Raw genomic sequence first — 21,491 nt, forward strand, 5'->3', positions numbered from 1 at the left:
AGTGCCGGCCTTACAATAGGTTAGCTCACCATTATTATCTAAAATAACCAGGTAACAATGTTGAATGAGTCTTTCCATCCACCCCCTTTATTATAGACACACCTAGAGGTGAATAATAAGATCATTGTCCAGACAAACAGGCGGTGGAGTGGTATAGTGAGAATTTTGGTCGGATCCATGAGGCCAATTTTGGTCCCATTGATCGACGCGTTTCGAAACGTCTCGGCTCAGGAAAGGAGAGGCCAGTAGATATGAAAGGTAATCCTACTTAATCTTCTCTCTGCAACACATACAATCCACTCAAACTTATGATGTCAATTCTAATTAGTAGTTATCTCAATTAGAATAATGATTATAATAAGTCTAGCCCCCTCTTTCATACTCTAGAGTGAAGCAGGTAATAGATGGTGGTGGCAGGGCAATTTATTGAGGGCCATTTACTACTCCCTGGTAAGCGGCATATAGGATACTGGTCTTGGGTGGTGAACACCAACTATCACCTGCACTCTCATCCTATAAGAAACAAATGGCGGGATTTCTCCGCACCTGAGAGGACTTAGATCTGGGCCAGATTGATAACTCCAGGAAAAATGAGAAGGGCTGACCTGTAGGCGCGCTCAAGGAACCAATAAACCTCAATAGGGGTGGGGTAAACCCTAACCCTAGAGTCTATATTTATCTAGACTCTATTATTATATATTATATAATAGCGTAAAGGGGTATCTGGCACTCTTTTTATAGTATAATATATTAGGATAGTCTACACACAATAAACCTTGGGGAACTAAAGAGTTTTCAGCTGAATGATGCAGGGATTATCTTATATGGAGCCAATAATATGGTTATATTAAACTGCCTAACTAGATATCTTTTCTGGACAAATATGGACTGTACCATGGCAACATGATAATGTATTACTGTCTTATATGTGAAGACCACTATTAAATTCTTCCTAAGTTAAATCCAAAGGTATGGGCGACATAAGCCACGACAGGCCTACGGCATTGTCAACAATATCCGCCCTCTTGAAATTATCTTCCCGACGGGTGTTCTGGTCACAACTGGTTGAGTGTCATCTCAGGGGGGAGAAACTCCTGATGCCCATTTAATACTGTGTCTCTCAACTTCTACCAAATTAACGGTCTAGGCCCAAGATCCTTCGGAAATAGGATGGGAACATGATGTCAGTAATCCACTTGGAATAGGATTCGCCAGTCGTTTTCTCCCCGTCTTTCGGGGAATAAACACTGACAACCTCCCCGGCCACTCGGAACGCTGCTTGCTCCAGGCAGAAAACAGGGACAGTCCGAACTCGGACTTTAGATATAAATATCCCCCACTACACACCAGAGAGACTGAGAGGAGATATGTTTTCCTGTAACTATCACATCTAATAGACTGTACCCGCCAGCACTGAAATTAAGGACTTCCCTGCACCGCGCTACGGGATCGCCCACCCGGTGGGCATGCTCGAGTCGAACAATTCATGTTCAAGTTCTCCCAGCGGGAAGTCCTTTTCGAATTCTTTGGCCATGTTCGCTAGCCAGTTCTCATCCAGGACGGGCATTACGTTCTCCAACGATGCCGACTCGTTGACCTCGGTTACGGTGGTTTCAAGTGCGCCGGTGGTGCTCCCCGTGCCTTTATCCCTCCAGGCTTTAAATTCATTGTGATATCGCCACAGTGTCTTGATACCATTCTCGACAGTTGCGTCTTGCAGCTTGTACTGCTCAAGAATGTCGAGCGTTTTGTTCCACGACAGCTTCCCCGGGCCGCGTTTGAAATCCACCAGCAGTTCTGGTATCAGGCTTGCCGCAAGCAGCACAATCATTGCCCCATAGGCCACTGGCTTTCGTATGAGTATTCAAGTCATTCCGAGCAAGACAGGGAAATGAAACACTTACTTCGGACTGTGTGCCATGTGGGCAATTGCCGGGTCAGATGCAAATCGTCCAGAACGATGTGGGCAGTCGAGACTCCGAGAAGGCTGAGATCCCTCATGGTACTTCCCCGAAGGAGTGAAGCGACTGAACTGCTGTCTTCATTGCGGCCGGTCGACACTCCCATCTCACGCATGTGGAGTTTGACGGAGGTGAGGAGACATGGCCGCAGGACGAGCAATCGAATATACACTGCTCTTGGCAATTGTGAGTGGCTTTGGACCCCCCCTATAGTCTGGTTTCCAAGCTCACCTTTGTCTCAGGATTTCTCCTTGCGTATGGAAGCACTCGTCCAGTTCCCGATTCCCCGAGCTGAAGTTCTGCTGTTTGAGATGTGGCGGAAGATTCTCAACGAAATCATCCAGTCTGGAGCACATTTCCGGGACGTCTCGCAGATAGTGATAGCACGTCAGATGCGGGTTTCCGTCTGACTTTTCATCGACGTAGCTGTACACCTTTTCCAGTATTTCGGTGCAGATGGATACAGTGAGCTTTGCGTACTGGTTGAAGAAGGACACGCGAGATGGGATGTTTTCGGGCTGCCGGCCTTCGCCGGATTCCAAGAGATATTCGTCATCGATTTCGGCGGGGAATGGAACTGGATTTGGGACCAACGGCGTGACAGGCCAGCCAGACGAGGTTGCTGCGAATCTGAAGATTCCTCATGGTCAGTGACCCCAATCATCGTGAATATCGACAGGGGAGGGGGGAAGCATTACCGTTCCAATATCAGGGCGCCATACCATAATTTGCGTCTCGTCTCTCTTTGGATCTGGTTCTCCTCCCGCCTATCCAGATGCAGGGCTAGGCCTTGGGCTGCTCGGATCGCAACACCGCAAGTGGTCCAGCAGCGGACCGAGTGAGGTGCATATTGCAGGTATAAGGTGCGAAGAAGCAGAAGCTGCACGGTCACTAGACTATACACATCCAGCGTCTCCACGGAGGCGAGGCGCAACGACCTCTTATAGAACGTGGCGGCATCCTGCTTGCGTTGCTCTGGAGGGATGCCATCGTAACGTTGACAGCCTAACGCGAACATCATGTTGAGAACGGCGTGGAAGTATATGCGTTTCCGTCGCAGTTTCGGATCAAAGGCCGACGGCTGCCACAGATCCATGTAGGTCTGGGAGACAGAGGGCTGGTGCAGAATGGGCAGTAGAGGATGGACATGGCGCCAGTACGCCCGCACAAGGACATCCGAAAGAGGCCTTGGTGGAAGGGTGACGGACTCATAATCATAGCTGAACCCACTCTCATCAACCACCGGAAATCCCACTGAATCGTTGATGAACTGTTCCTCGGCTCCAAAGAGGGCGTTTGATTGCTGTCGAATGTCATCTTCAGAGGCAACCGACGCTGCAGCAGCTACACGCCGGATGAAGGCATGATTCGAAGACGGGCCGAAGATGGCACCCTCATCGTCGAACGATGGTGCATGAGTAGTCGATGAGTTCCCGTTGGAGACTGCAACCGAGGAGCTGCGGTTCAAATGAACAAGGTCCGGATCTACGAGGGATTCTGCAAGGTGTGAGAAGAGCGCAGCGCATCGCAGCGCATCGCATCCAGGGCAGCATGCATCTCCGAGCTTACCGGTATATGGCGGCGTCGGGTTCCCGAGGGACTTGGTCCGAGATGGCGATGGGCTGCGACGCATGTGAGCTGTATAGACGAACCGGGTCACAGACTCGGGCTGGCTGGCGGCCGGAACTCGAGGGCGGGCGTCTGCCTGATAGACACACTGATCAGGCCGGCCTCTAACGACGCAGGTGCCACACGCAGGCCGGCCCCCATCACAGCCAGTTTTCCGGATGCCTGGCGCCTTCAGATTAGATTGATCATCACGCCAAGGGTTCTTGGAGTCGTGGACCCACGGCAGGAGATACATGCCAGTCTCGTCTTGCGACGGCGCCTTGGGGGCACAGCCGCTGGCGAAGACGATGGAAAGGGCATCACAACCGGTGTAATATTCATGTTCGCCGGCCAGATCTGGATGTCCTTTTCAAGTTCTTAAATGAGGGCGGGCGCGGGGTCGCGGGGTGGCAGATTCCATGGTATTATTAAGATGATTACAGGTAACTAACTAGGATACTAGTGATGACTAATTGGAACAAGGCAATATATCACATTAATCTAATAGGGCAGTGATCTCTAGTAATACCAAAAGAATTCCTGTCACTAAGCTTAGATGGGGTTAATGTCTTAGGCGCAGGTTGCAGTTGCATGAGGTTTTATCTATAACCAGTGTGTGCTCTAGAGCGCTAGCTATCCTATATCAAGAGAGATCCTATTATATGTCATGACGGCTACAGATGCTAGTTTACCAGGCAGTTCAGAACACATATTTAGATATAGAGTAGCATATTCCTATATTTTCTCACCATATATTATAAATCAAAGTCTGTATCAAGAATAGGTATTATTTCTGGATTAATATTACTCCTAAACTAAAAGAAGTTGGAGGCCTTAATAATCTTACTAGCTATAATAAGACTAACTAGGTAAGCATATGGCATATGGGCAGGGGTGAATAGAATAATAATAGAATATATTAATATAAATCTACGAGCCCGATACCTCGCTACGCGAGGATTCACCTAGGATTCACCTAGGAATCGCCTAGGAATCAGTATATATACCTTATTATTTAATGATTAGTTAGATACTTACTGAGTGAATTAAAAGAAGAACCGGGCGGATCAAATAGAAAAAAGAATTATAGAGGGCTCAGACTGAATATAGACCAATGCCAAAGAGGAATAGTTAATTGCAACATATTACAAGCAGGGTGCGCCAGAAAACTGATATTTCTGTATCACAGAGAGTACAGAGTAATAGATGAAGAGTAGTACAGCTCCAGCATAATGCCAAAGTCCACAAAGCCATATACTACTAAACCCTAAACCCTAACCCTGTAGTACTACTTAAAATATAAATCCGGGGATCGGGGAGATAACTTGGTGGGCCGGAGATAAAAGTCGATTCCCAATTGGCCACTGGATTGTCTCCCCGATGAAGTGATCCTCGCCGGAACACGGAATTGAGCATCGGGGGATCAACCTTGGCTAGACGGCCGGAATAGTTGGCGATGATGACATTCAGGTAGTATAATAAGATGCTATAGGCAGGATGTAAGAATATATAAAAACACCTGAAGCCCTCTAGCATTGGATGTGTTTCTCATCCACATAGAACACTAAGAACAACAGAACAGACATATCAATCAAAATGCTCGGCAAGATCGCTCTCGAGGAACACTTTGAGATGGCCGGCAACAAGGCCAAGTCGGCGCGCGAGGCGGACTTGTACATCCACCCCAACTTCCAGGAGCGCTACATCAACCGCATTGGTGATATCACGGGTGAGCGTCTCAAGCTCTCCGACAAGTACGGCATTGGCTACACCATCTGCTCCCTGACCGTCCCTGGTATCCAGGGCATCTCCGACAAGGCCAAGGCTGAGGCCCGCGCCACCGAGGTGAACAACTGGATCTACTCTCAGATCAAGGATCACCCCGACCGCCTGGGCGCCTTTGCCTGTCTCTCCATGGTATGTAATGAATAATAGGTGTCCATGAATATGCTAACACCTGCTACAGCACGACCCCGTTCAGGCTGGCCAGGAACTCACCCGCTGCATCAAGGAACTTGGGTTTCACGGGGCGTTGGTGTGCGACGTCCAGCACGCTGGACCGGACGGCGAGACCTATCTCTTCTACGACCAGCCCGAATACGATGTGTTCTGGAAGGTCCTCTGTGAGCTTGATGTGCCTTTATACCTGCACCCTGCCGCCCCCAGCGGTGTCATCCACGAGAAGCTGTATGCTGGGCGCCGATACCTGGTTGGGCCTCCTCTGTCCTTTGCCAACGGCGTCAACCTGCACCTCCTGGGTCTCATCAGCAACGGTGTTTTCGACCGTTTCCCCAAAGCCAAGCTCATCGTCGGTCACCTGGGAGAGCATATCCCCTTCGACTTCTGGCGCATTGACCACTGGTTCCGCGACATTGAATACCCTCTGGCCGCCCGTCGCGGTGATGTCATGTGCAAGGAGAGCATCTACCACTACTTCAAGACCAACATCTGGGTCACCACCAGCGGCCACTTCAGCACGGAGAGCTTGAAGTTTGTCGTCGACGCGCTTGGCCCGGAGCGCGTGCTCTTCAGTGTCGACTACCCCTACGAGCAGATCGAGGATGCTTCGGCTTGGTGGGATGGACAGTCTCAGGAGGTCGTTGATGCTTGCGGCGGCAAGGAGGCCTACTTGAAGATCGGCAGGGAAAACTCCAAGGCCCTCTTTGGTCTCAAGGAATACCACGACTCCGAGGCTCCTCTGGACTTTTAAACTGTTTTCATCATACTGGACCCTTATTTTCTTTCTTTGGAATGGTTCTCATATGATCAGATTTAGATCATGTCAATAATAGAAGTGATTCCATTAGATATATGAATCTAATAAATAGATAATTTAGTGATTTATATAGGTGCGGCTGTTGTAATATGAGCTGCCAATGATTATCTATAGTGGAGAAGTGAATATGTGTAGTATATGTGAGCCCAATACCCTCACGTAGCAAGGGAGCTCGAAGAGGGGGCTATAATCATTATTATTTTTATTTTCATTAAGATATTATAGAGTAGAGCTCTATCACTTAAACCTGCTCTAGACCTATAGCCCTCTATAATAATACTTATCTAGATACTTAGGTCTGTTGGCAGCCACTCTGGACCTACAGCCCTACATTCGCAATTGTTCACACTAATCTAGGATGGGTGCATCTTAGCAACTTTTAAACCTGTCTATACCCCCTGTAAGATTTGTTCACGTGACCAGAGCTAAATGATATTACCCCTCCTTCCTGCCTCCCAGAGAGAGAAAACGATAAACACATGAAGACTTCAGATCCGCCAGTGACGTTGGCTCCATGAACATCAATAGATTTGCTGCCTTATTTTATGATGTCGGATCCAAAGATTTACACTATCGCTTGGATTTGCGCCGTCTCCACTGATTATGTTGCCGCTCGAGCTTTCCTAGATGAAGAGCATGAAGGCCCTGCAGACAACAAGGTCGACTACACTTTAGGCAAAGTAGGGAAACATAATGTCGTGATATTTGCCCTACCCTTGGAGATTATGGAAAAATACAGGACGTCAGCGGCACAGTTCGCAGTTGACATGCTGCTTAACTTTCCGAATATTCGAATTTGTCTGATGGTCAGCATCGGTGGTGGAGCGCCTAGCGCAGATAATGATATACGCCTTGGCGATATTGTGGTCGGCATTCCTTCGAACGGTCAAAGTGGCGTTATTCAGTACGACTATGGCAAAACTATCCAAGGCCAAAGCTTCCAGCCCACGGGCTTCACTCATCAGCCACCTACAATTCTCCGTGCTGCGGTTCATGGACTTCAGGCCCGGTATGAACTTCATGGCAATCAACTTGATGAGGCAGTCAACGAGGTTCTTAAGAAAAGGCCAAGGCTGCGAGAAAAATATAAGCGACCGGAGAGTGACCGGCTATACCAAAGTCAAGTCGTCCATCTGGAGGGGGATGCATCAAATTGCGCTATAGACTGCGGGAACGATTCGAAAAGCTTAGTCTTACGCACTCCACGATCTCAGGACGATGAAAATCCGACAATACACTATGGGTTGATCGCATCGAGCAATGTGATACTAAAGGATGCTATAATCCGGGATGAAGTTGCAGCGGAAATGGGTGTTTTGTGCTTTCAAATGGGAGCAGCAGGGATGATGAATGGTATGCCATGCCTTACAATCTGCGGCATATACAACTACTCGGATTCCCATAAGAATAGGGAATGGCAAGGATACGCATCAATGGTCGCAGCAGCGTATGCCAAGGATCTTCTATGCCAGATATCCCCGCAATCGGTGGAGAGTCAAGAAAAGGATTCAGGACTTCTCAAGCCAGACATCAACCGCTTGACTAAACTTCTACAAGGTCAGAATCCCGCATTTCACTCTCCAGGCGTATGATCCCCTTTACATGATCCAGTATGAATAATTCCACCTTTCCAGATCTCGACGAATCAAAGACTGAAAGTATCCGAAGCATGGACGATGGACCCTCCAGAGAGCCTGAATTGGGCGATCCTTCAGCAGCCAATCATTCTCAGCAGAATCCCGAAGTAGCTGATCCGAAAGTAGAAGAGCCAGCCGAAGATTATCCGCCGTCAGCGGCAGCAAAAACAGCTACAGAAACCTCTGCACGGTCTCAGGGTGTTTGGTCATCGAGAGATGCACGGGAAACGGTCAACGTTTCTACGATGGTCACTTCAGTGGAGCCGGGAGCTCTAAAAATGGATCAGGACCTGGCGGATAATGAATCAATCTATACCTCCGATGCTCCCCGATCACTAGCCTATGTGCGAGAACTAGCCAGGAGCTTCTTCAAGGACTCAGAACTTCCAGACGTCCAATCGTTAGAGAGGATACACAAAAGCCTTCCTGACTTGCTTCGGGGGTTCGCCCAAAGAATTGGCGGAGAAAGTCATGTCTCAACCCATTTTGAAGTTATGAAATTTGTAATTAAAAGACGAGTGTCAGTTCCACCCCGGCCTTGAGTTCCCGGTTCTTCAATCTTCGCGGAAGGTAGGTGCATTACATTCGGAGTTAACTCGTTCAACAGGGACATTGCTTCGTCCTTCGGCAAGACATATCTGGACGACAAGGACACCCTACAACGACGAAAGTCGAACGACATGCCTCTAGACGAGCTTTTCAGCAGGTGGCCGGTGGATCAAGAAATGGGCGACCCCAACATCGCAACACCGCGGCCAGATGATGTATTATCCACAGAGGACGACAGCAAATCAGACGCTGAGGGCGATGACGATGTGGACGATCTTCAATTAGAGATGTATCGAAATGTTGTGGCCAACTCCACTGCTTTTCAATGGCTTCTCTATCGATTGAACCGAGAAATAAGCCTCACAACATCGGAGGCCAGTTCGATGAAAGCGATTTCGACACAAATCCGCCAGATGCTCTATACACCGCGTGAGAATCGACTCGTCAGCAGCCGAAAGGGGCCACCCAAATCTTCAGTGATATTCCAGACGGACTGGGCTCCACTGTTCTTCATTCGCAACCAGGAATATAAAACCAGGCCTGCGGTGTTCAGGTGAGCTACATAGATATCATGTTTTTGATCGGCAACTAAGCTTTATCCAGTGACTTTGTTTGACAAGTCCAAGGCCACAGCTTGGGTGGAAACTTCAGGATGTCTTTCTTTGGAGGCAGCAGGCGTAGTAGAAACCCTTGTTGAGGTTGGAGAAGTGTTCGCATTTATAGTGGCAGCACTTCGTTCTGCGCGAGGCGACTCAGTCGCCTACGTTACCCCTACCATCGACAGCGGCCTCAGAAACAGCGACCAAACTTGCAAATTTTTCATTCATCTGCAACACTCGGATGGCTATTTGCGATCCATTGGTCAATGCTGGCAAGACCTATTCAGAAACCCTGTCGTCGTTCTTGGTTTTCCCGTACGACGTCGTCAGCCGGATCAAGGACCCGGTCTCGAGGTTTCGCTCGCCACACTGGCTGCGCTGGTTGGGACCAAACATATTGCTGTATTCTGTGGGAAGATCTTTCTCCATGGTTTCTGCACCATCTTAGTCCCAACGAAGTATGCTGGAGACACAGTACACTGGCACGTACTATTTAACGAAGATGGAAGCCGAATCCCTTTCACGGACTTCCGTGTTCGCAGAATTGTCACGGACTTTGACCTCTCAAAGCACCTGACGCTCTCTGGTGTCGAAAATGCGCGCCATATTGTCGGCTGGTGTGAACATGTGCGAAATTATGCAGGTAAGTCTAAAACCTTCAACGGTAAATAGGGGGTGTTTCCATTAGGCCTAATGCTAACGGCCACGGATGAAGGCTCCAGGGAAGCTAGCTATGATATACACCAAACAGGTCTGCCTCAGCCTGACTCTCGGTTCGCTTTTGATCGTGTCTCCGTATCAGTAGGAAAAATAGTCAGCATGAGTGGCTCGGTGGCAATCGGCAAGAAGGAGAAGCCAGCACGAGCAGCAAAAACGACCGACTACCATAAACAAATCGAGTGGGCTGAGGAGCGATTCGTTGTGCTCTATGACTGCAAAGACCGTCGAGCCTGGCTCATCGACGGACTGAGTGCCTTGCTGCATCTCGTCCGCGCCCGTCTAGCTCACCGCAGAAAAGTTGGCCGGGAAGTTCTCTTCGCTGAAAGTGACATCAAAGAACCCGATATCCCATATACGGGAAAGGCCGCTGCGACTTATGTCCTCCGGAATCGAGCTAACATGGACCTTAAGATCTGTGAGAAGTGGAATAGACGTGTGGAAGAGACGAGTAAAACCGGAGGAGAGCCGCCAGAGACGACCCTGAAGACGCAGAGGACATGGGAACAACTCCCTGACCTGGTGGGAGATATTTACACGATCTTGGGCATGCTATGCGACATCCAGTCCGACACATTGACGATGGACGGCTTCGGAGCCAAAGTCCATATATCGCCTAGAAGACGCCTCGAAGGATGGGATTTCCGGCAGGTGGCAACTGGCGCTGACCCACTGCTGCCCAAGGCGGCTTCACTTCGTGACATCGGGTTAGGATGGGTTGACCTCATTAGGACTATCAATGCTATTACTCTCTTCGGCATCGGTTTTGGCGAAATTATTCAGCCGGTAGACACTGCTCAAGCCCTTGTCCCTGGCAGGCCTTGCGGCCGATGGGCCACGTTACCGAAAGGCGAAGATCTCTTAGCCACGACCACCCCTGTCATTCGGGACATAATGGAGAGCGTTTACAGAGGATCCGACAACCAACAGCGCTTCCGAGAGTTGTCCACTGGTATATACTGGCACAGCCCGGACAGAGTTTTTGAGGACTGCCACTGCGGAGATGCTCCAGATGGGATACAGTGTGACCGTGTACAGGTTCTCCTGCCGACGAAGTTCCCCAATATTTTTGCCCGTGGCTTCCACAGCCCCCCTGAGCCCCTCCCAACCCATGGGGCTGTGGTCTTCGGGCATAGCATAAGGTTTCCGCTAATATGGAAGTCGGAGGCTTTTTCGGCCCCCATTGAGGGGGACCTGCAACCGACCAAAATGACGTCTCATTCATCTCGCCAGAGCGACAGCGGCCTGGGGACGAGTGTTGCATCGTCGCCAGTTCACGGTGAGTCCACCAGTCAAGTATCAATTCTGGGGCCAGCCAGTAGTGGATCGACTCATGGAGGAGCAGCTTCAGTCACTGGATCGGAAGGCACCACCACTTCGGGCAAGGGCAAGAGTGCGCAGAATATTATTAAGCGTCTCTTCAAAAAGACTAGGCCCGGCAGGAAGTCAGTGGAAACTTCAAGGGATCCAGGTAGATCTTGACACCGGGTGCTATTGGTAGAAACCTCAAATTCAAACCCAGACTCGGTTGTCGACCTTGGGCTTGGTACTTGAGAATGCGAGGGTTCATGCGAGGGTAACAAAGTGACACTGTGTTAGATGAAATCCGTATATTATCAAGTCTATAAGGTTCAGTCATACATATCTGTTCTTCTGCAATATCTATTTACTTCTATCTATCTATAGGGCAAATCTCATACTTTAGATACTTCCTAAACCTTCATATTTTTTCTTTATTTTAGGATATGATAATTCGTCTTTTAAGAGGATTTCAAAGTTATATTTCTTTTCATAATAGCCCTTATAATAGTGGAGTTATAAGAGGTTAAAGATAGTATAGAAACCTTGATTTAATTAGTATATAATTCTTATATTAAACTTAATTCAGGTTTCTATAACATTTTTAATATCTTAATATTTAGAAGCTAGTTCTCTACTAAGAATCTATTTATTATTATTATAGGTTTAATTATAAGAGACTATATATCTTAACTCTAATATTTAGGGCCATATAATTATAGTAGTGATAAAATCTAATAAAATTCATTAATCCTTAGATTAAGAGAAGAATTTCTATTTAATACTTTATTGTAATCTTTTAATTATAATAAAGTATATATTAGACATGTTAACCTGGCCCAATGGGCTGCGTTCTGGCCTGAGGCAACCCTCCCTATTAGGTAATAAGTATAAAATCTCCCCTCCTATACCTACCGATAGGTTACCCATGGGTATTGGCGGGTATCTAATGGGTACCTAATATTCAGACCCACCTTCCTAAAGGGGCTAGATTGGGTTAGGTTAACCTATAGTATAAACCTACCCTACCTGTCAAATATTATATATATAATCTTAATATAAGAATCTAACTTACGTTAAATTTTACTTCTTTAAGAAATATTCTTTATTACTTAAAGACTACAATAATTACTAATAGTTCTTTATTATAAATATTATAGTTTAGTTTTATTAAATTAAGTTATCTTAATTAAAAATAAAAGTCTTTCTTTTTTATTATTATTTAGCTATATTATTCTTACTCTAATTATAAAGTCTAATATATTTAATTTAATTATTATTACTTTCTTGAGATTATATTATACTATTATTATTGTCATTATAATTTAATTTTTATTTTTTTTAAGTATTTTCTTCTATTTCTTTTTTTATTTTTATTTAATAGTTTTTTTTATAAGTCTAAATAATAGTCTTATATTATTTATATATTTATATAAGTATTGTTAGTAATAGTTTACTAGTCTTATAAATTATTATAATTTTTTTATATTAGTTAGTATAGGCTAATCTTAGATTATCTATACTTTATCTTTATCTATTTTAATCCTGTTAATTATAATTTAGTGTCCAAAGAAATCTATTTCTTAAATATAGAATTTATATTTCTTTAGCTCTAATTATAACTTTATTTATCTAATTATATATAGGATTAAGTAGATAAGGATATCATCCAGATATATAATAATAAAGTTATAGATATAATATTATAGTAATGGCAGTGGGAATACATGGATTAGAATTATATTATCAACTTGCATATTACTGTTGTTTTCTATTAATAACCCTCTTTATTGCATGACCAGGGCCAAACCCTATTATATACTCCTATATACAGCCATATTATATCCTAAAAGCCATCTACTTTGTTCAAGGATTTAACAAGATCCAAGGATCCAGTGACATTTTCTGTCATGTTACTCAGGTATTATAACAAGGCATCCAAAGTAAATATTCTCTACACTCAATATCAAGTTTATCATATATATTATAACTAATACCCCGTACCGTTAAGCTTATATTGGCATGTGTCTTTAGAATCAGGCCAGTCTGCCTAGAAGAAGTCAATCATATACAATCTATAGAAAGCATTAAACCTCCATAACCTTCTCCTCGACTATGACACTGATCGAACCCTCTCCCTTCCCGGCAAAGTAGTCCTGCACGGGGGGCATCGTGGCCAAGGATTCAAGATCTGACGCAGCGGGCGAGAGTAGCGGAGAGCCTGAACTGCTGTTGTTGGCCGTGAGTGAGGGCACAGAGGTACTCAGCCGTGTTTCTGCGCCGTCGACGGTGCTCTCCTTCTCCTCCTCCTTGACCTTCCTGGCCCTTGCCTCCTGCTCGACCGCCTCCCGGACCAGATCCCTCACGGAGCCACCGTTCAAGATCTTGAGCGTCGGGATATCGGCCTGCAGCTCCTTGGTGAACCACGCGCGGAGGTCCACGGCCACCAGAGAATCGACGCCGCGGTCTACGAGGGGAACGAGCTCGTCGACCGTCTCCGCCGACGGAATGCGGAGCAGCCGTTTGAGATAGGCGACAAACGCTTCCTGAACGACCACCATCGCCTCGTCGGGGGAAGCCACGCGCTGCAGTCGCACCCGGATGGGCTCTGCAGACGCAGCGCCCTCGCCGCCTTCGCCAGGCGCAACAGCGCCGTCGTCGCGACGGACGAGATGGCTGAATTTGATATCGCGTCTCCGGCCCTCCGGCAAGAGCTCCTCGTCCGCTTGCGTGCGCATGTTGACGCCCATGACCACCTGGGCAGACGCCGCAGTGACTTCCATTGAAGTGTCGGGTCTTCCGGATAGAATCGCCTCGGCAAACAGGACATGCAGATCCTCCTCACTGATGTTGATGTACCCTAGGGATGCAAAGTAGTCGAAATCAAACGTGTCTGAATGCGCGGCATACCCAACCCCCAGCACCGCCGGAATACTCATTGCGGACCCGGGCAGCCGGTGGTTCCTTTGGCGCTGGTGCATCAGGGCAATCATGTACTCGTTGGCCGCGGAGTAGTTGCTCTGCCCCGTCCAACCGATGACCGCCGCGATACTGGCGGCCACGACGAAGAAGTCCATGTCCGGCGAGCGGAAGAGCTCGTCCAGGAGCTTGGTGCCGCGGACCTTCGGGGCGAGCACCTTGGTGAGCTGCTCGTGGGACATGCGGGCGAACAGCTCGTCCTGGAGAACCATGGCGCCATTGACGACCCCGGCGATGGGCGGCAGGGTGGCAGCCAGCGCGGCGTGCACGGAGAGCAGGGATTGCTGGCGTGTGATGTCGAGGGAGACGACGCGAACAACGGCGCCGTGTTGACTGGCCATGTCGGCGATAAAGGCATCCGACACCTTCGGGTTGCGGCTGGTCAGCACGACATACCGCGCCCCGTGGGTGATCAGCCAGCGTGCGAGGGACTGGCCCAGTTCGCCAGCCATGCCGACGAAGAGGTATGTCCGATCTGGACGGAACAGTCGGCCGGAGGTGATGGGTTGGATGCTTGCCGTCACCGTTGGGATAGTCCAGTCGATCACGCTGAGGGGGGAGGTGAGGATGTGGTGGTGCTGAACCTCGTTCAAGGCGATGAGCGGGGGAGACGGAGCTGTCGCAATGGAAACCGAAGCAGTATAGGCCATCTGGAACTGCTGGGCAACGCTGGCGGAACAGTCGGGGTCGCCGTTATTAACAGTATGGCTGAGAAGGGCCTCCTCGCTCAGGATGACGCAGGAGGGAGGCAGAGAGTTGAGGATTGTCTGACGGACTGATGCGTCTCCCCGCGAGAAGAGCACCGCAATGCCAGGGGTTCGAGCAAGCAGGGGTTTGATAGTTGACTGTGTGACGTCGGTATTGATCCAGACAATCGCCACCTTCTTCGCCTCGGCTTGAGCCGTCAGCGCTGTCTGAACCGCAGGCTCGGCCGCGTATATCAGGACGGTAGACCCCTGACAGGCGACAGATAGCATCCGCTGGGCCATGAGCTGCGCCGCAAAGGACACCAGGAGGGCAGGCAATGCTTCGTCACCCTCACGGATGGATACAGAACGAGACAGTGGTACAGAAACGACCGAGTCGCTCGATCCAGCCAGCGCCAGCATCGTCCGTTGAGTCTCGATATCCTTGCCAATGACCGGCCGGAAGAAGTCCCCAGTAAGAGCAGCCACGCTCTGCAGCAACGAGTGAGTGATTCGCATGGAACACACGGCCTCATCGAATTGCGGCATCCATCGCAGGGGAGAGGGAACCTGCAGCGCCCCGTTGCCGTCTTCCCTGGCCACCAGCTCCAAGACCTGAGTGGATGGGGAGACGGTGGTTGTGACCGAGCGGCGCAGAGCATTATAGCGCTTGTTCTTGGTCTGGTCAACGCGTAACCGTGAGATGGACAGCTTGCCGGTGCTGCTGGCAAAGACCTCGGGTTCGATGGTCCAGAGCAGCGAGTGTCTAGGGTTAGGGTTAGGGTTTAGGGGTTTAGGGTTTAGGGTTTTCCAGCTGCGCAGCGCCAACTGGCGCAACAGGGCTTCGGCGAGCATGGTGGCAGTGCCCGACTGGATGCCCGTCTCGAGGTCGAACAGCTGGCTGCTCAGGTCGGGCTGTTCGTTCTGGATGGTGCGGAAGATGCCCAGCATCATGTAGCTCGCCGGCGTGTCGTCGCGGGCCCCAGAGGTGACCCAGAGGAGGGTGCCTGCGGTGCTGGTGCAGGTCTGCAGGGCTGAGAGCTTCTCTTTGCTCACCTCGTCGAGGTATGGGTGATCCAGATCGGTGAGCACGAGAACAGTCAGTGGTCTCGAGGAGGAAGCCTCCTCCGTGGCCATGTCGTGGAGCGTGGAAAAAAACCGGATGCGGCGGAATCGCGGACCCAAGACTGATGCTATACCACGGCCCAGCTTGTGCACCGGCCAGGTGGTGCCGCCGACGATGGCGAGGGCGTTGGTATCGATGCCTTCAGGATGCGTGGCCACGCCGAGGGGATTGCGCAGCAGTGCCACCCGGTCGTCGACGGCCTGGGCAACAAACACCGCCATGGGCAGGGAGGCACTGATATCAGGCGTGACGGTATCGATGCCTCCGAACCCAGCCGCCTGCAGGGCTCCATCCCATTGACTCAATGTGAATAGAGGCCCCCAGGGCCGCCCGGTGTCCGCGCCAATCCACCAGCCTGGCAACGTGCCTACCGTCATGCCGCTGAACAGCAGGTCCGTGGAAGTCAGCTCGGCGGCGACCAGGAACCCTCCAGGACGGAGCAGACGGCGCACATTGCCCAGGGTGGCCTGGATGTCCGCCGAAACGTGCAGGACGTTGACGGCGACGACGACGTCGTATGTTCCCTCGTCGAAGCCCTGTGTCGAGGGATCCTGTTCCATGTCGAAGATCTGGAAGCGCATGCGAGCCCCCTGCGCGGCGAAACGGTCCTCTGCCGCGACGAAGAAGCCACTGGAGATGTCGGTAAAGGTATACGACTCGTAGCTGTCCTGAACGGCGTCCAGCACCGCCGAGGTGGTGGCCCCCGTGCCGGCCCCGACTTCCAGGATATGAAGCCCAGGATAGCGGTGCGAGATCTGGGCCACCACCCGCGACAGCCAGCGGCCTGTTGGCCCCGAACAGATGGCGTCTTCGGCATAGAAGGCTCGCAGCAGCCCATCCTCGTTCATATACTCGAGCATGGAGGTGCCTGCCCGCAAGACGGGGACCAAATGCTCGCCGACGACTTGCACAAAGCGAAAGTCCTTGCGGTGCGCATACCGCGTAAGAAGCTCGGCAATCTGCTCGCCAGTGTCCCCGTTGCGCGCCGGCGAGACCTTGGGATGCGCGCCCCGAGTGACCATGTCGACCATGCGATCGCACCATCCCAGATACCGCCGGTAATGGGGCAGGAGGCTGCTGCGTTCGCCGGGAGCAATGGCGAGGGCAGCCTGGCGCACATACCAGTAGGAGATGCGATCCACGTCCTCGTACATCTGGACCTCGCCGTCGGAGAGCGTCTCCCCGCCGGCAGCAACAAGACAATCCGGGGTGTCGACGCCATACTGGAACCGAGAGAACATGGGCACGTCGTCGCGGGCAGTGGCAGGCGAGAAGGGCACCAGAGTGGCGCCTTCAATGTGCACCACGGTTGTCGTTGCACACACATCCGAAAGCGTCAGCTCTCCCACAATCTCCGCGGGCTTTTTGCTGATGGACGCTTCGAATCGTAGCTGCCCCGGCCGTCTCCCTGGCCCCGTGTAGTACGGGTTGATGGTGATGGCCGCAAAAGACACAGGAACATGCAGCGACCACAGCTGGGTGTCGCCTGGAAAGGACCATGCGGCGAAGATGCTCTGCAGCGCGGAATCCAGAGTCCCCGGGTGAACAACGAGGTCATCTTCCCAGCCGGCGCCGGCCTGGTCGGTCAGGATGCCGGTGCTGTATCCTGGGAATCGACGGATCTGGCTCAGCCCGCGGAAATGGCCGCTGTAGCCGTACCCGACGCGGGCCAGCCGGTCGTAGAAGCGATCCTCGTCGATCGAGACCAGCTGGTAGCCGTCCTGGGCTGCTGTCGAGGCCAGGGCGTCGGCGACTGGAACTCCCACCTGTCCGAGTACATCGCCATGAGCATTCAGCACCAGGTGGTTCGCAGCCGTCAGCGAGTAACACGCCCAGTGGCTGGCGATCTGGCTGGACGACCGCTGGATGCCCGACAGGCTGAAGACGATCTCGACGCTGGAGTCGTCGTCGTCGAGCGTGATGGCACGCGGGATCTTCACCTCGCGCACGCTGATCTCTCGCAGCGTCTCGTTCTCTTCCTGGGCCAGTCGCACAATCGCCTCAATCGCCATGCTCACGTATCCCATGGCGGGAAACACCGTCTGTCCTTGCAGCTGATGGCCGGTGATCCAGGGCAGGTCCCGCGCCTGCAAGAAGTTGCGCCATTGCACCTCGCCGGGGGTCAAGGCATCGGTGACCGGCGTGCCCAGCAGCGCATTGGGTTTATGGGCCTGTTGGCGATGCTTGAAGTGGTTGGCCACTCGGCTGTTTGTCCAATGCGCCTGGGAATGGTCAAACGGATACGACGGGAGATTGTCGACAACCACCGGCTGCTGGTCTCGGCGGGAGAGAAGCCTCTCGACCGCACCGAGCTGGACCGTCGTCGACCCCAGATGCGTCCAGATGGTGCCCAGGGCCGCGCTGAGTTGACGGGCGTCATCCTGGCCTCTCGCCAACAGACCGCAATAGGGCCCGGTGGCAATCGTCGCGGTGGCAGGCCCCTTGAGTGCCGGGTGCGGACCAACCTCGATAGACAGATCCAAGGCTCCTCCTCCTGTGCCTTTGAGGGCGGCTTCCAGCGCCCCCGCGAACAGAACAGGCTGGCACATGTTTTCCACCCAGTATTGGTTCGTCAGGGAGGTGGCCTGCATGTGCTGTCCCTCGAAGACGCTGGAATACCAGACGGTGGACGAGCTTGCCGGCGTCAAGGGCTGGATGCCGCTGCGGTTCAAAGACGCCAGATAATGCCCGGCAGCAGCAGCCATGTGGGCGCTGTGATACGCCGTGTCTACCTTGAGCTTGCGGGCAAACATGCCCTGTGTCTTGAGCAGGGCTTCGGCCTCGTCGACGGCGTCCAGATCGCCACTCAGCGTGATGCTGGAGGCAGAGTTGACCGCGGCGATCTGGAGACGCCCGTCGAACTGCAGACTCGCACACAGTGCTGCTGCTGTCTGCCGGTCTGCTCCCACCGCGATCATGCCTCCACGGGGGGAGTGAGGGCTAGGGCTGGCGGCGCGTTGGGCATGCACCCCGCGGTAATAGGCAATGCGGATGGCATCGCTGGCCGACAGCAGCCCGGCGGCGTAGGCAGCGCCGATCTCGCCAGAGGAATGGCCCACGACGGCCGCAAAGCTGATGCCGGATGCGCGCAGGATGTCCACCAGCAAGATCTGCACGGCGGTGCACAGCGGCTGGGAGATGGCGGCCTCGCCGATGCGAGACTGCTCGGCACCAGCCAGCAGCTGCTCCGTCAGAGTCCACGCAGGACGATCTCCTTCATCCGTCAGGCGCTGGAGACTCTCGTCCAGCTGTGCCATGCGTGCGGCGGCAAAGGCGGAGGTTTCGAGCAGTCGAGCCCCCATCCGAGGCCATTGGGCGCCTTGGCCAGTGAAGATGCCGAGGATCCTGGGAGTCGCCGGCGAGGTGAAGCGGGTACTCAGCAAAGTCTCTGCATCTGCAAGCAGCTCTTCCAAGGCGTGGATTGCCTCGTCGACCGTCCCTGCGGCCACAGCCTGGCGATAGGGTAGAACAGACCGTCGATCCTGTAAGGTGTATGCGATGTCCGCCAGAGACACGCCGCGATTGTGCTTCAGGAAGTCGACGTGTTGGGCCAGCATCGCCCTCAACGGCTTCTCTGCCGCTGCAGAAAACACCAGGGGAGTGTAGAGCAGTGCATCCCCGGCCACTGCCTCCTCGGCGCCGATATACTCCTCCAGGATACAGTGGGAGTTGGTGCCTCCAAAGCCAAAGCTGTTGACACTCGCCCGGCGGACCTGGCCGTCGGCCACCCGCCAGGGCTTCTGCGCCGTCAAAATCTCGAGATTCTCGAAGAAGGGCGCGACTTTGGCGCTGAGAGTCTTGAAATGCAGGTTCGGCGGCATCGTCTGGTTCTTCAACGCCAGCGCCGTGCCGATGAGACTCGCCAGACCGGCCGTGCCCTCTGTGTGTCCGATCACCGTCTTGATGGATCCCACCGCCAGCCTCTCCGTCGAGACCACGCCGGCCGGGAACAGCGCCGTGGAGATGGCTTCGGCCTCCTGGGGATCGCCCGCCTGGGTGCCGGTGCCGTGAGCGTGGAAGAACTGCGGCCGGTCGTTGACGTTGCGGATAGGATCCAGGCCGGCGCGCGCATAGCAGGCCCGGATCAGCGCCGCCTGGGCACCGTTGCTGGGCACCGTCAGGCCCGCGGTGCGCCCGTCCTGGTTGACGGCGGTCTCGCGGATGATGCATTGGATAGGGTCATTGTCGGCCAGCGCCTGCGACAGCGTCTTGACCACCACGGCCGCAACCCCTTCGCCGCGCGCGTATCCGTCGGCCGCCTCATCCCACATGGCACAGCGGCCGTTGGGCGAAAGCATGCCCAGGTTGCTCTCCGAGATGTACATGGCCGGGCTGAGGATGAGGTTGGTGCCCGCCGCAACCGCGACGGTCGACTTGCCGCTGCGTAACGCCTGCACGGCCAGATCCAACGCTACCAGACTGCTCGAGCAGGCCGTGTCGATGGTCATCCTGGCGCCGTGCCAGCCGAAGAAGTACGACAGCCGGTTGGCGACGATCCCACGCTCCAGCCCCGTCGCCGTGTAGCGCGGCAGGGTCTCCCAGTCGCGCGTCAACATCGTGCTCCAGTCGTCCGACATGAGCCCGACATACACGGCCGTGTCGGAGCCGCGAAGCCTCTCCATGGGCTGTCCGGCGGCGCACAGCCCGTCGTAGACGGCCTCCATCAGCAGCCGCTGCTGGGGGTCCATCGCGTCGGCCTCGGCGGCCTGGATGTTGAAGAACCCGGCGTCAAACCGGGCGACGGGGCTGGCACTGTCGTCGGCCTCCTCGGCCAGGAAGTACGACTTGGGCGCGTTGGTGGTGCCGTGATGCGTGCCCACGGGGTGGTAGAAGAGGTCCACGTCGAATCTGGACGCAGGCGGTTTGCTGCTCAGATCGCTGGGCTCGCGCAGCAAAGACCACAGCTTCGAGGGTGTGTCTGCACCCCCGGGCAGGCGGAAACCATACCCGATCACAGCAATTGGCTCGACCATGTTGTAGGATGTTGAATCTGGGGAGAAACTGAGTAAGATCAGACTCGGGTTAATGTGAGTATTGGATGCTTGCAAAATATACAATCGATGCAACAGTGGATATTCAGTGATTGCACTTACATATCCATGGAAATCGGAAAAGCATGACAAAAGGGGAATACACCTCTCGCCGAATGGAGAAAAGATGGGAAGACTTGCCGAAGAGATGCTCCGGTTCGGAGGCATACGGAGATATGGTTATGATTGGGTCAGATGTTTCTGGAGCATCAAGTGTCGTAAGAATTGACCGAACTAATGTTCCGAATACAAGAACTACATCAACATAGACGAGTAGATGTAGGTTAGGGTTGGTTAGGCTTAATGAAAGTGGAGGGTAACCCTAAACTTCTGCACATAACCAAACCCTAAACCCTAAGAAGTGACCGAATTGATGTTTCCAAATACTAGAACTACAGTAGAGGGGTCATCATCCCAACATAGACGAGGAGTAAATCTAGGATTAGGGTTAGGGTTAGGGTTAGGCTTAATGAGAGTGGGGGTAACCCTAAACTTCTGCACATAGCCTAGGGTTGCTAACCCTA

General features: G+C 52.3%; 4 protein-coding genes across 4 annotated transcripts; 2 read left to right on the top strand and 2 right to left on the bottom strand.

The window, feature by feature from the left end:
* Positions 1–1,372: 1,372 nt before the first annotated feature.
* Positions 1,373–3,912, bottom strand: ASPZODRAFT_137296 (hypothetical protein; the record flags this gene model as incomplete). Its single annotated transcript, XM_022724274.1, has 6 exons — positions 1,373–1,845; positions 1,905–2,137; positions 2,193–2,591; positions 2,660–3,458; positions 3,531–3,752; positions 3,812–3,912. Coding segments are annotated over 6 exons (2,158 nt in total), but the record flags the coding sequence as incomplete, so codon positions are not given.
* A 1,253-nt stretch (positions 3,913–5,165) lies between these two features.
* On the top strand, positions 5,166–6,279 carry ASPZODRAFT_76914 (hypothetical protein; the record flags this gene model as incomplete). Its single annotated transcript, XM_022730138.1, has 2 exons — positions 5,166–5,486; positions 5,536–6,279. 2 exons carry the CDS (start codon positions 5,166–5,168, stop codon positions 6,277–6,279), a joined length of 1,065 nt encoding a protein of 354 aa, XP_022576869.1.
* Positions 6,280–6,893: 614 nt separating this feature from the next.
* Positions 6,894–11,329, top strand: ASPZODRAFT_147347 (hypothetical protein; the record flags this gene model as incomplete). The annotated part of the gene is made up of 5 exons (XM_022725253.1): positions 6,894–7,902; positions 7,980–8,502; positions 8,590–8,960; positions 9,135–9,773; positions 9,882–11,329. 5 exons carry the CDS (start codon positions 6,894–6,896, stop codon positions 11,327–11,329), a joined length of 3,990 nt encoding a protein of 1,329 aa, XP_022576870.1.
* A 1,904-nt stretch (positions 11,330–13,233) lies between these two features.
* On the bottom strand, positions 13,234–21,035 carry ASPZODRAFT_170169 (hypothetical protein; the record flags this gene model as incomplete). The annotated part of the gene is made up of 2 exons (XM_022726925.1): positions 15,641–21,035; positions 13,234–15,532 (listed from the first exon to the last, which is right to left on the bottom strand). The coding sequence occupies exons 1-2, from the start codon at positions 20,908–20,910 to the stop codon at positions 13,234–13,236; spliced, it is 7,569 nt and encodes a 2,522-aa protein (XP_022576871.1). The 5' UTR covers positions 20,911–21,035.
* Between the last annotated feature and the right edge of the window lie 456 nt (positions 21,036–21,491).

The sequence above is a fragment of the Penicilliopsis zonata genome (assembly GCF_001890105.1).
Source record: "Penicilliopsis zonata CBS 506.65 unplaced genomic scaffold ASPZOscaffold_29, whole genome shotgun sequence".
NCBI classification, from domain to species: Eukaryota; Fungi; Ascomycota; class Eurotiomycetes; order Eurotiales; family Aspergillaceae; genus Penicilliopsis; species Penicilliopsis zonata.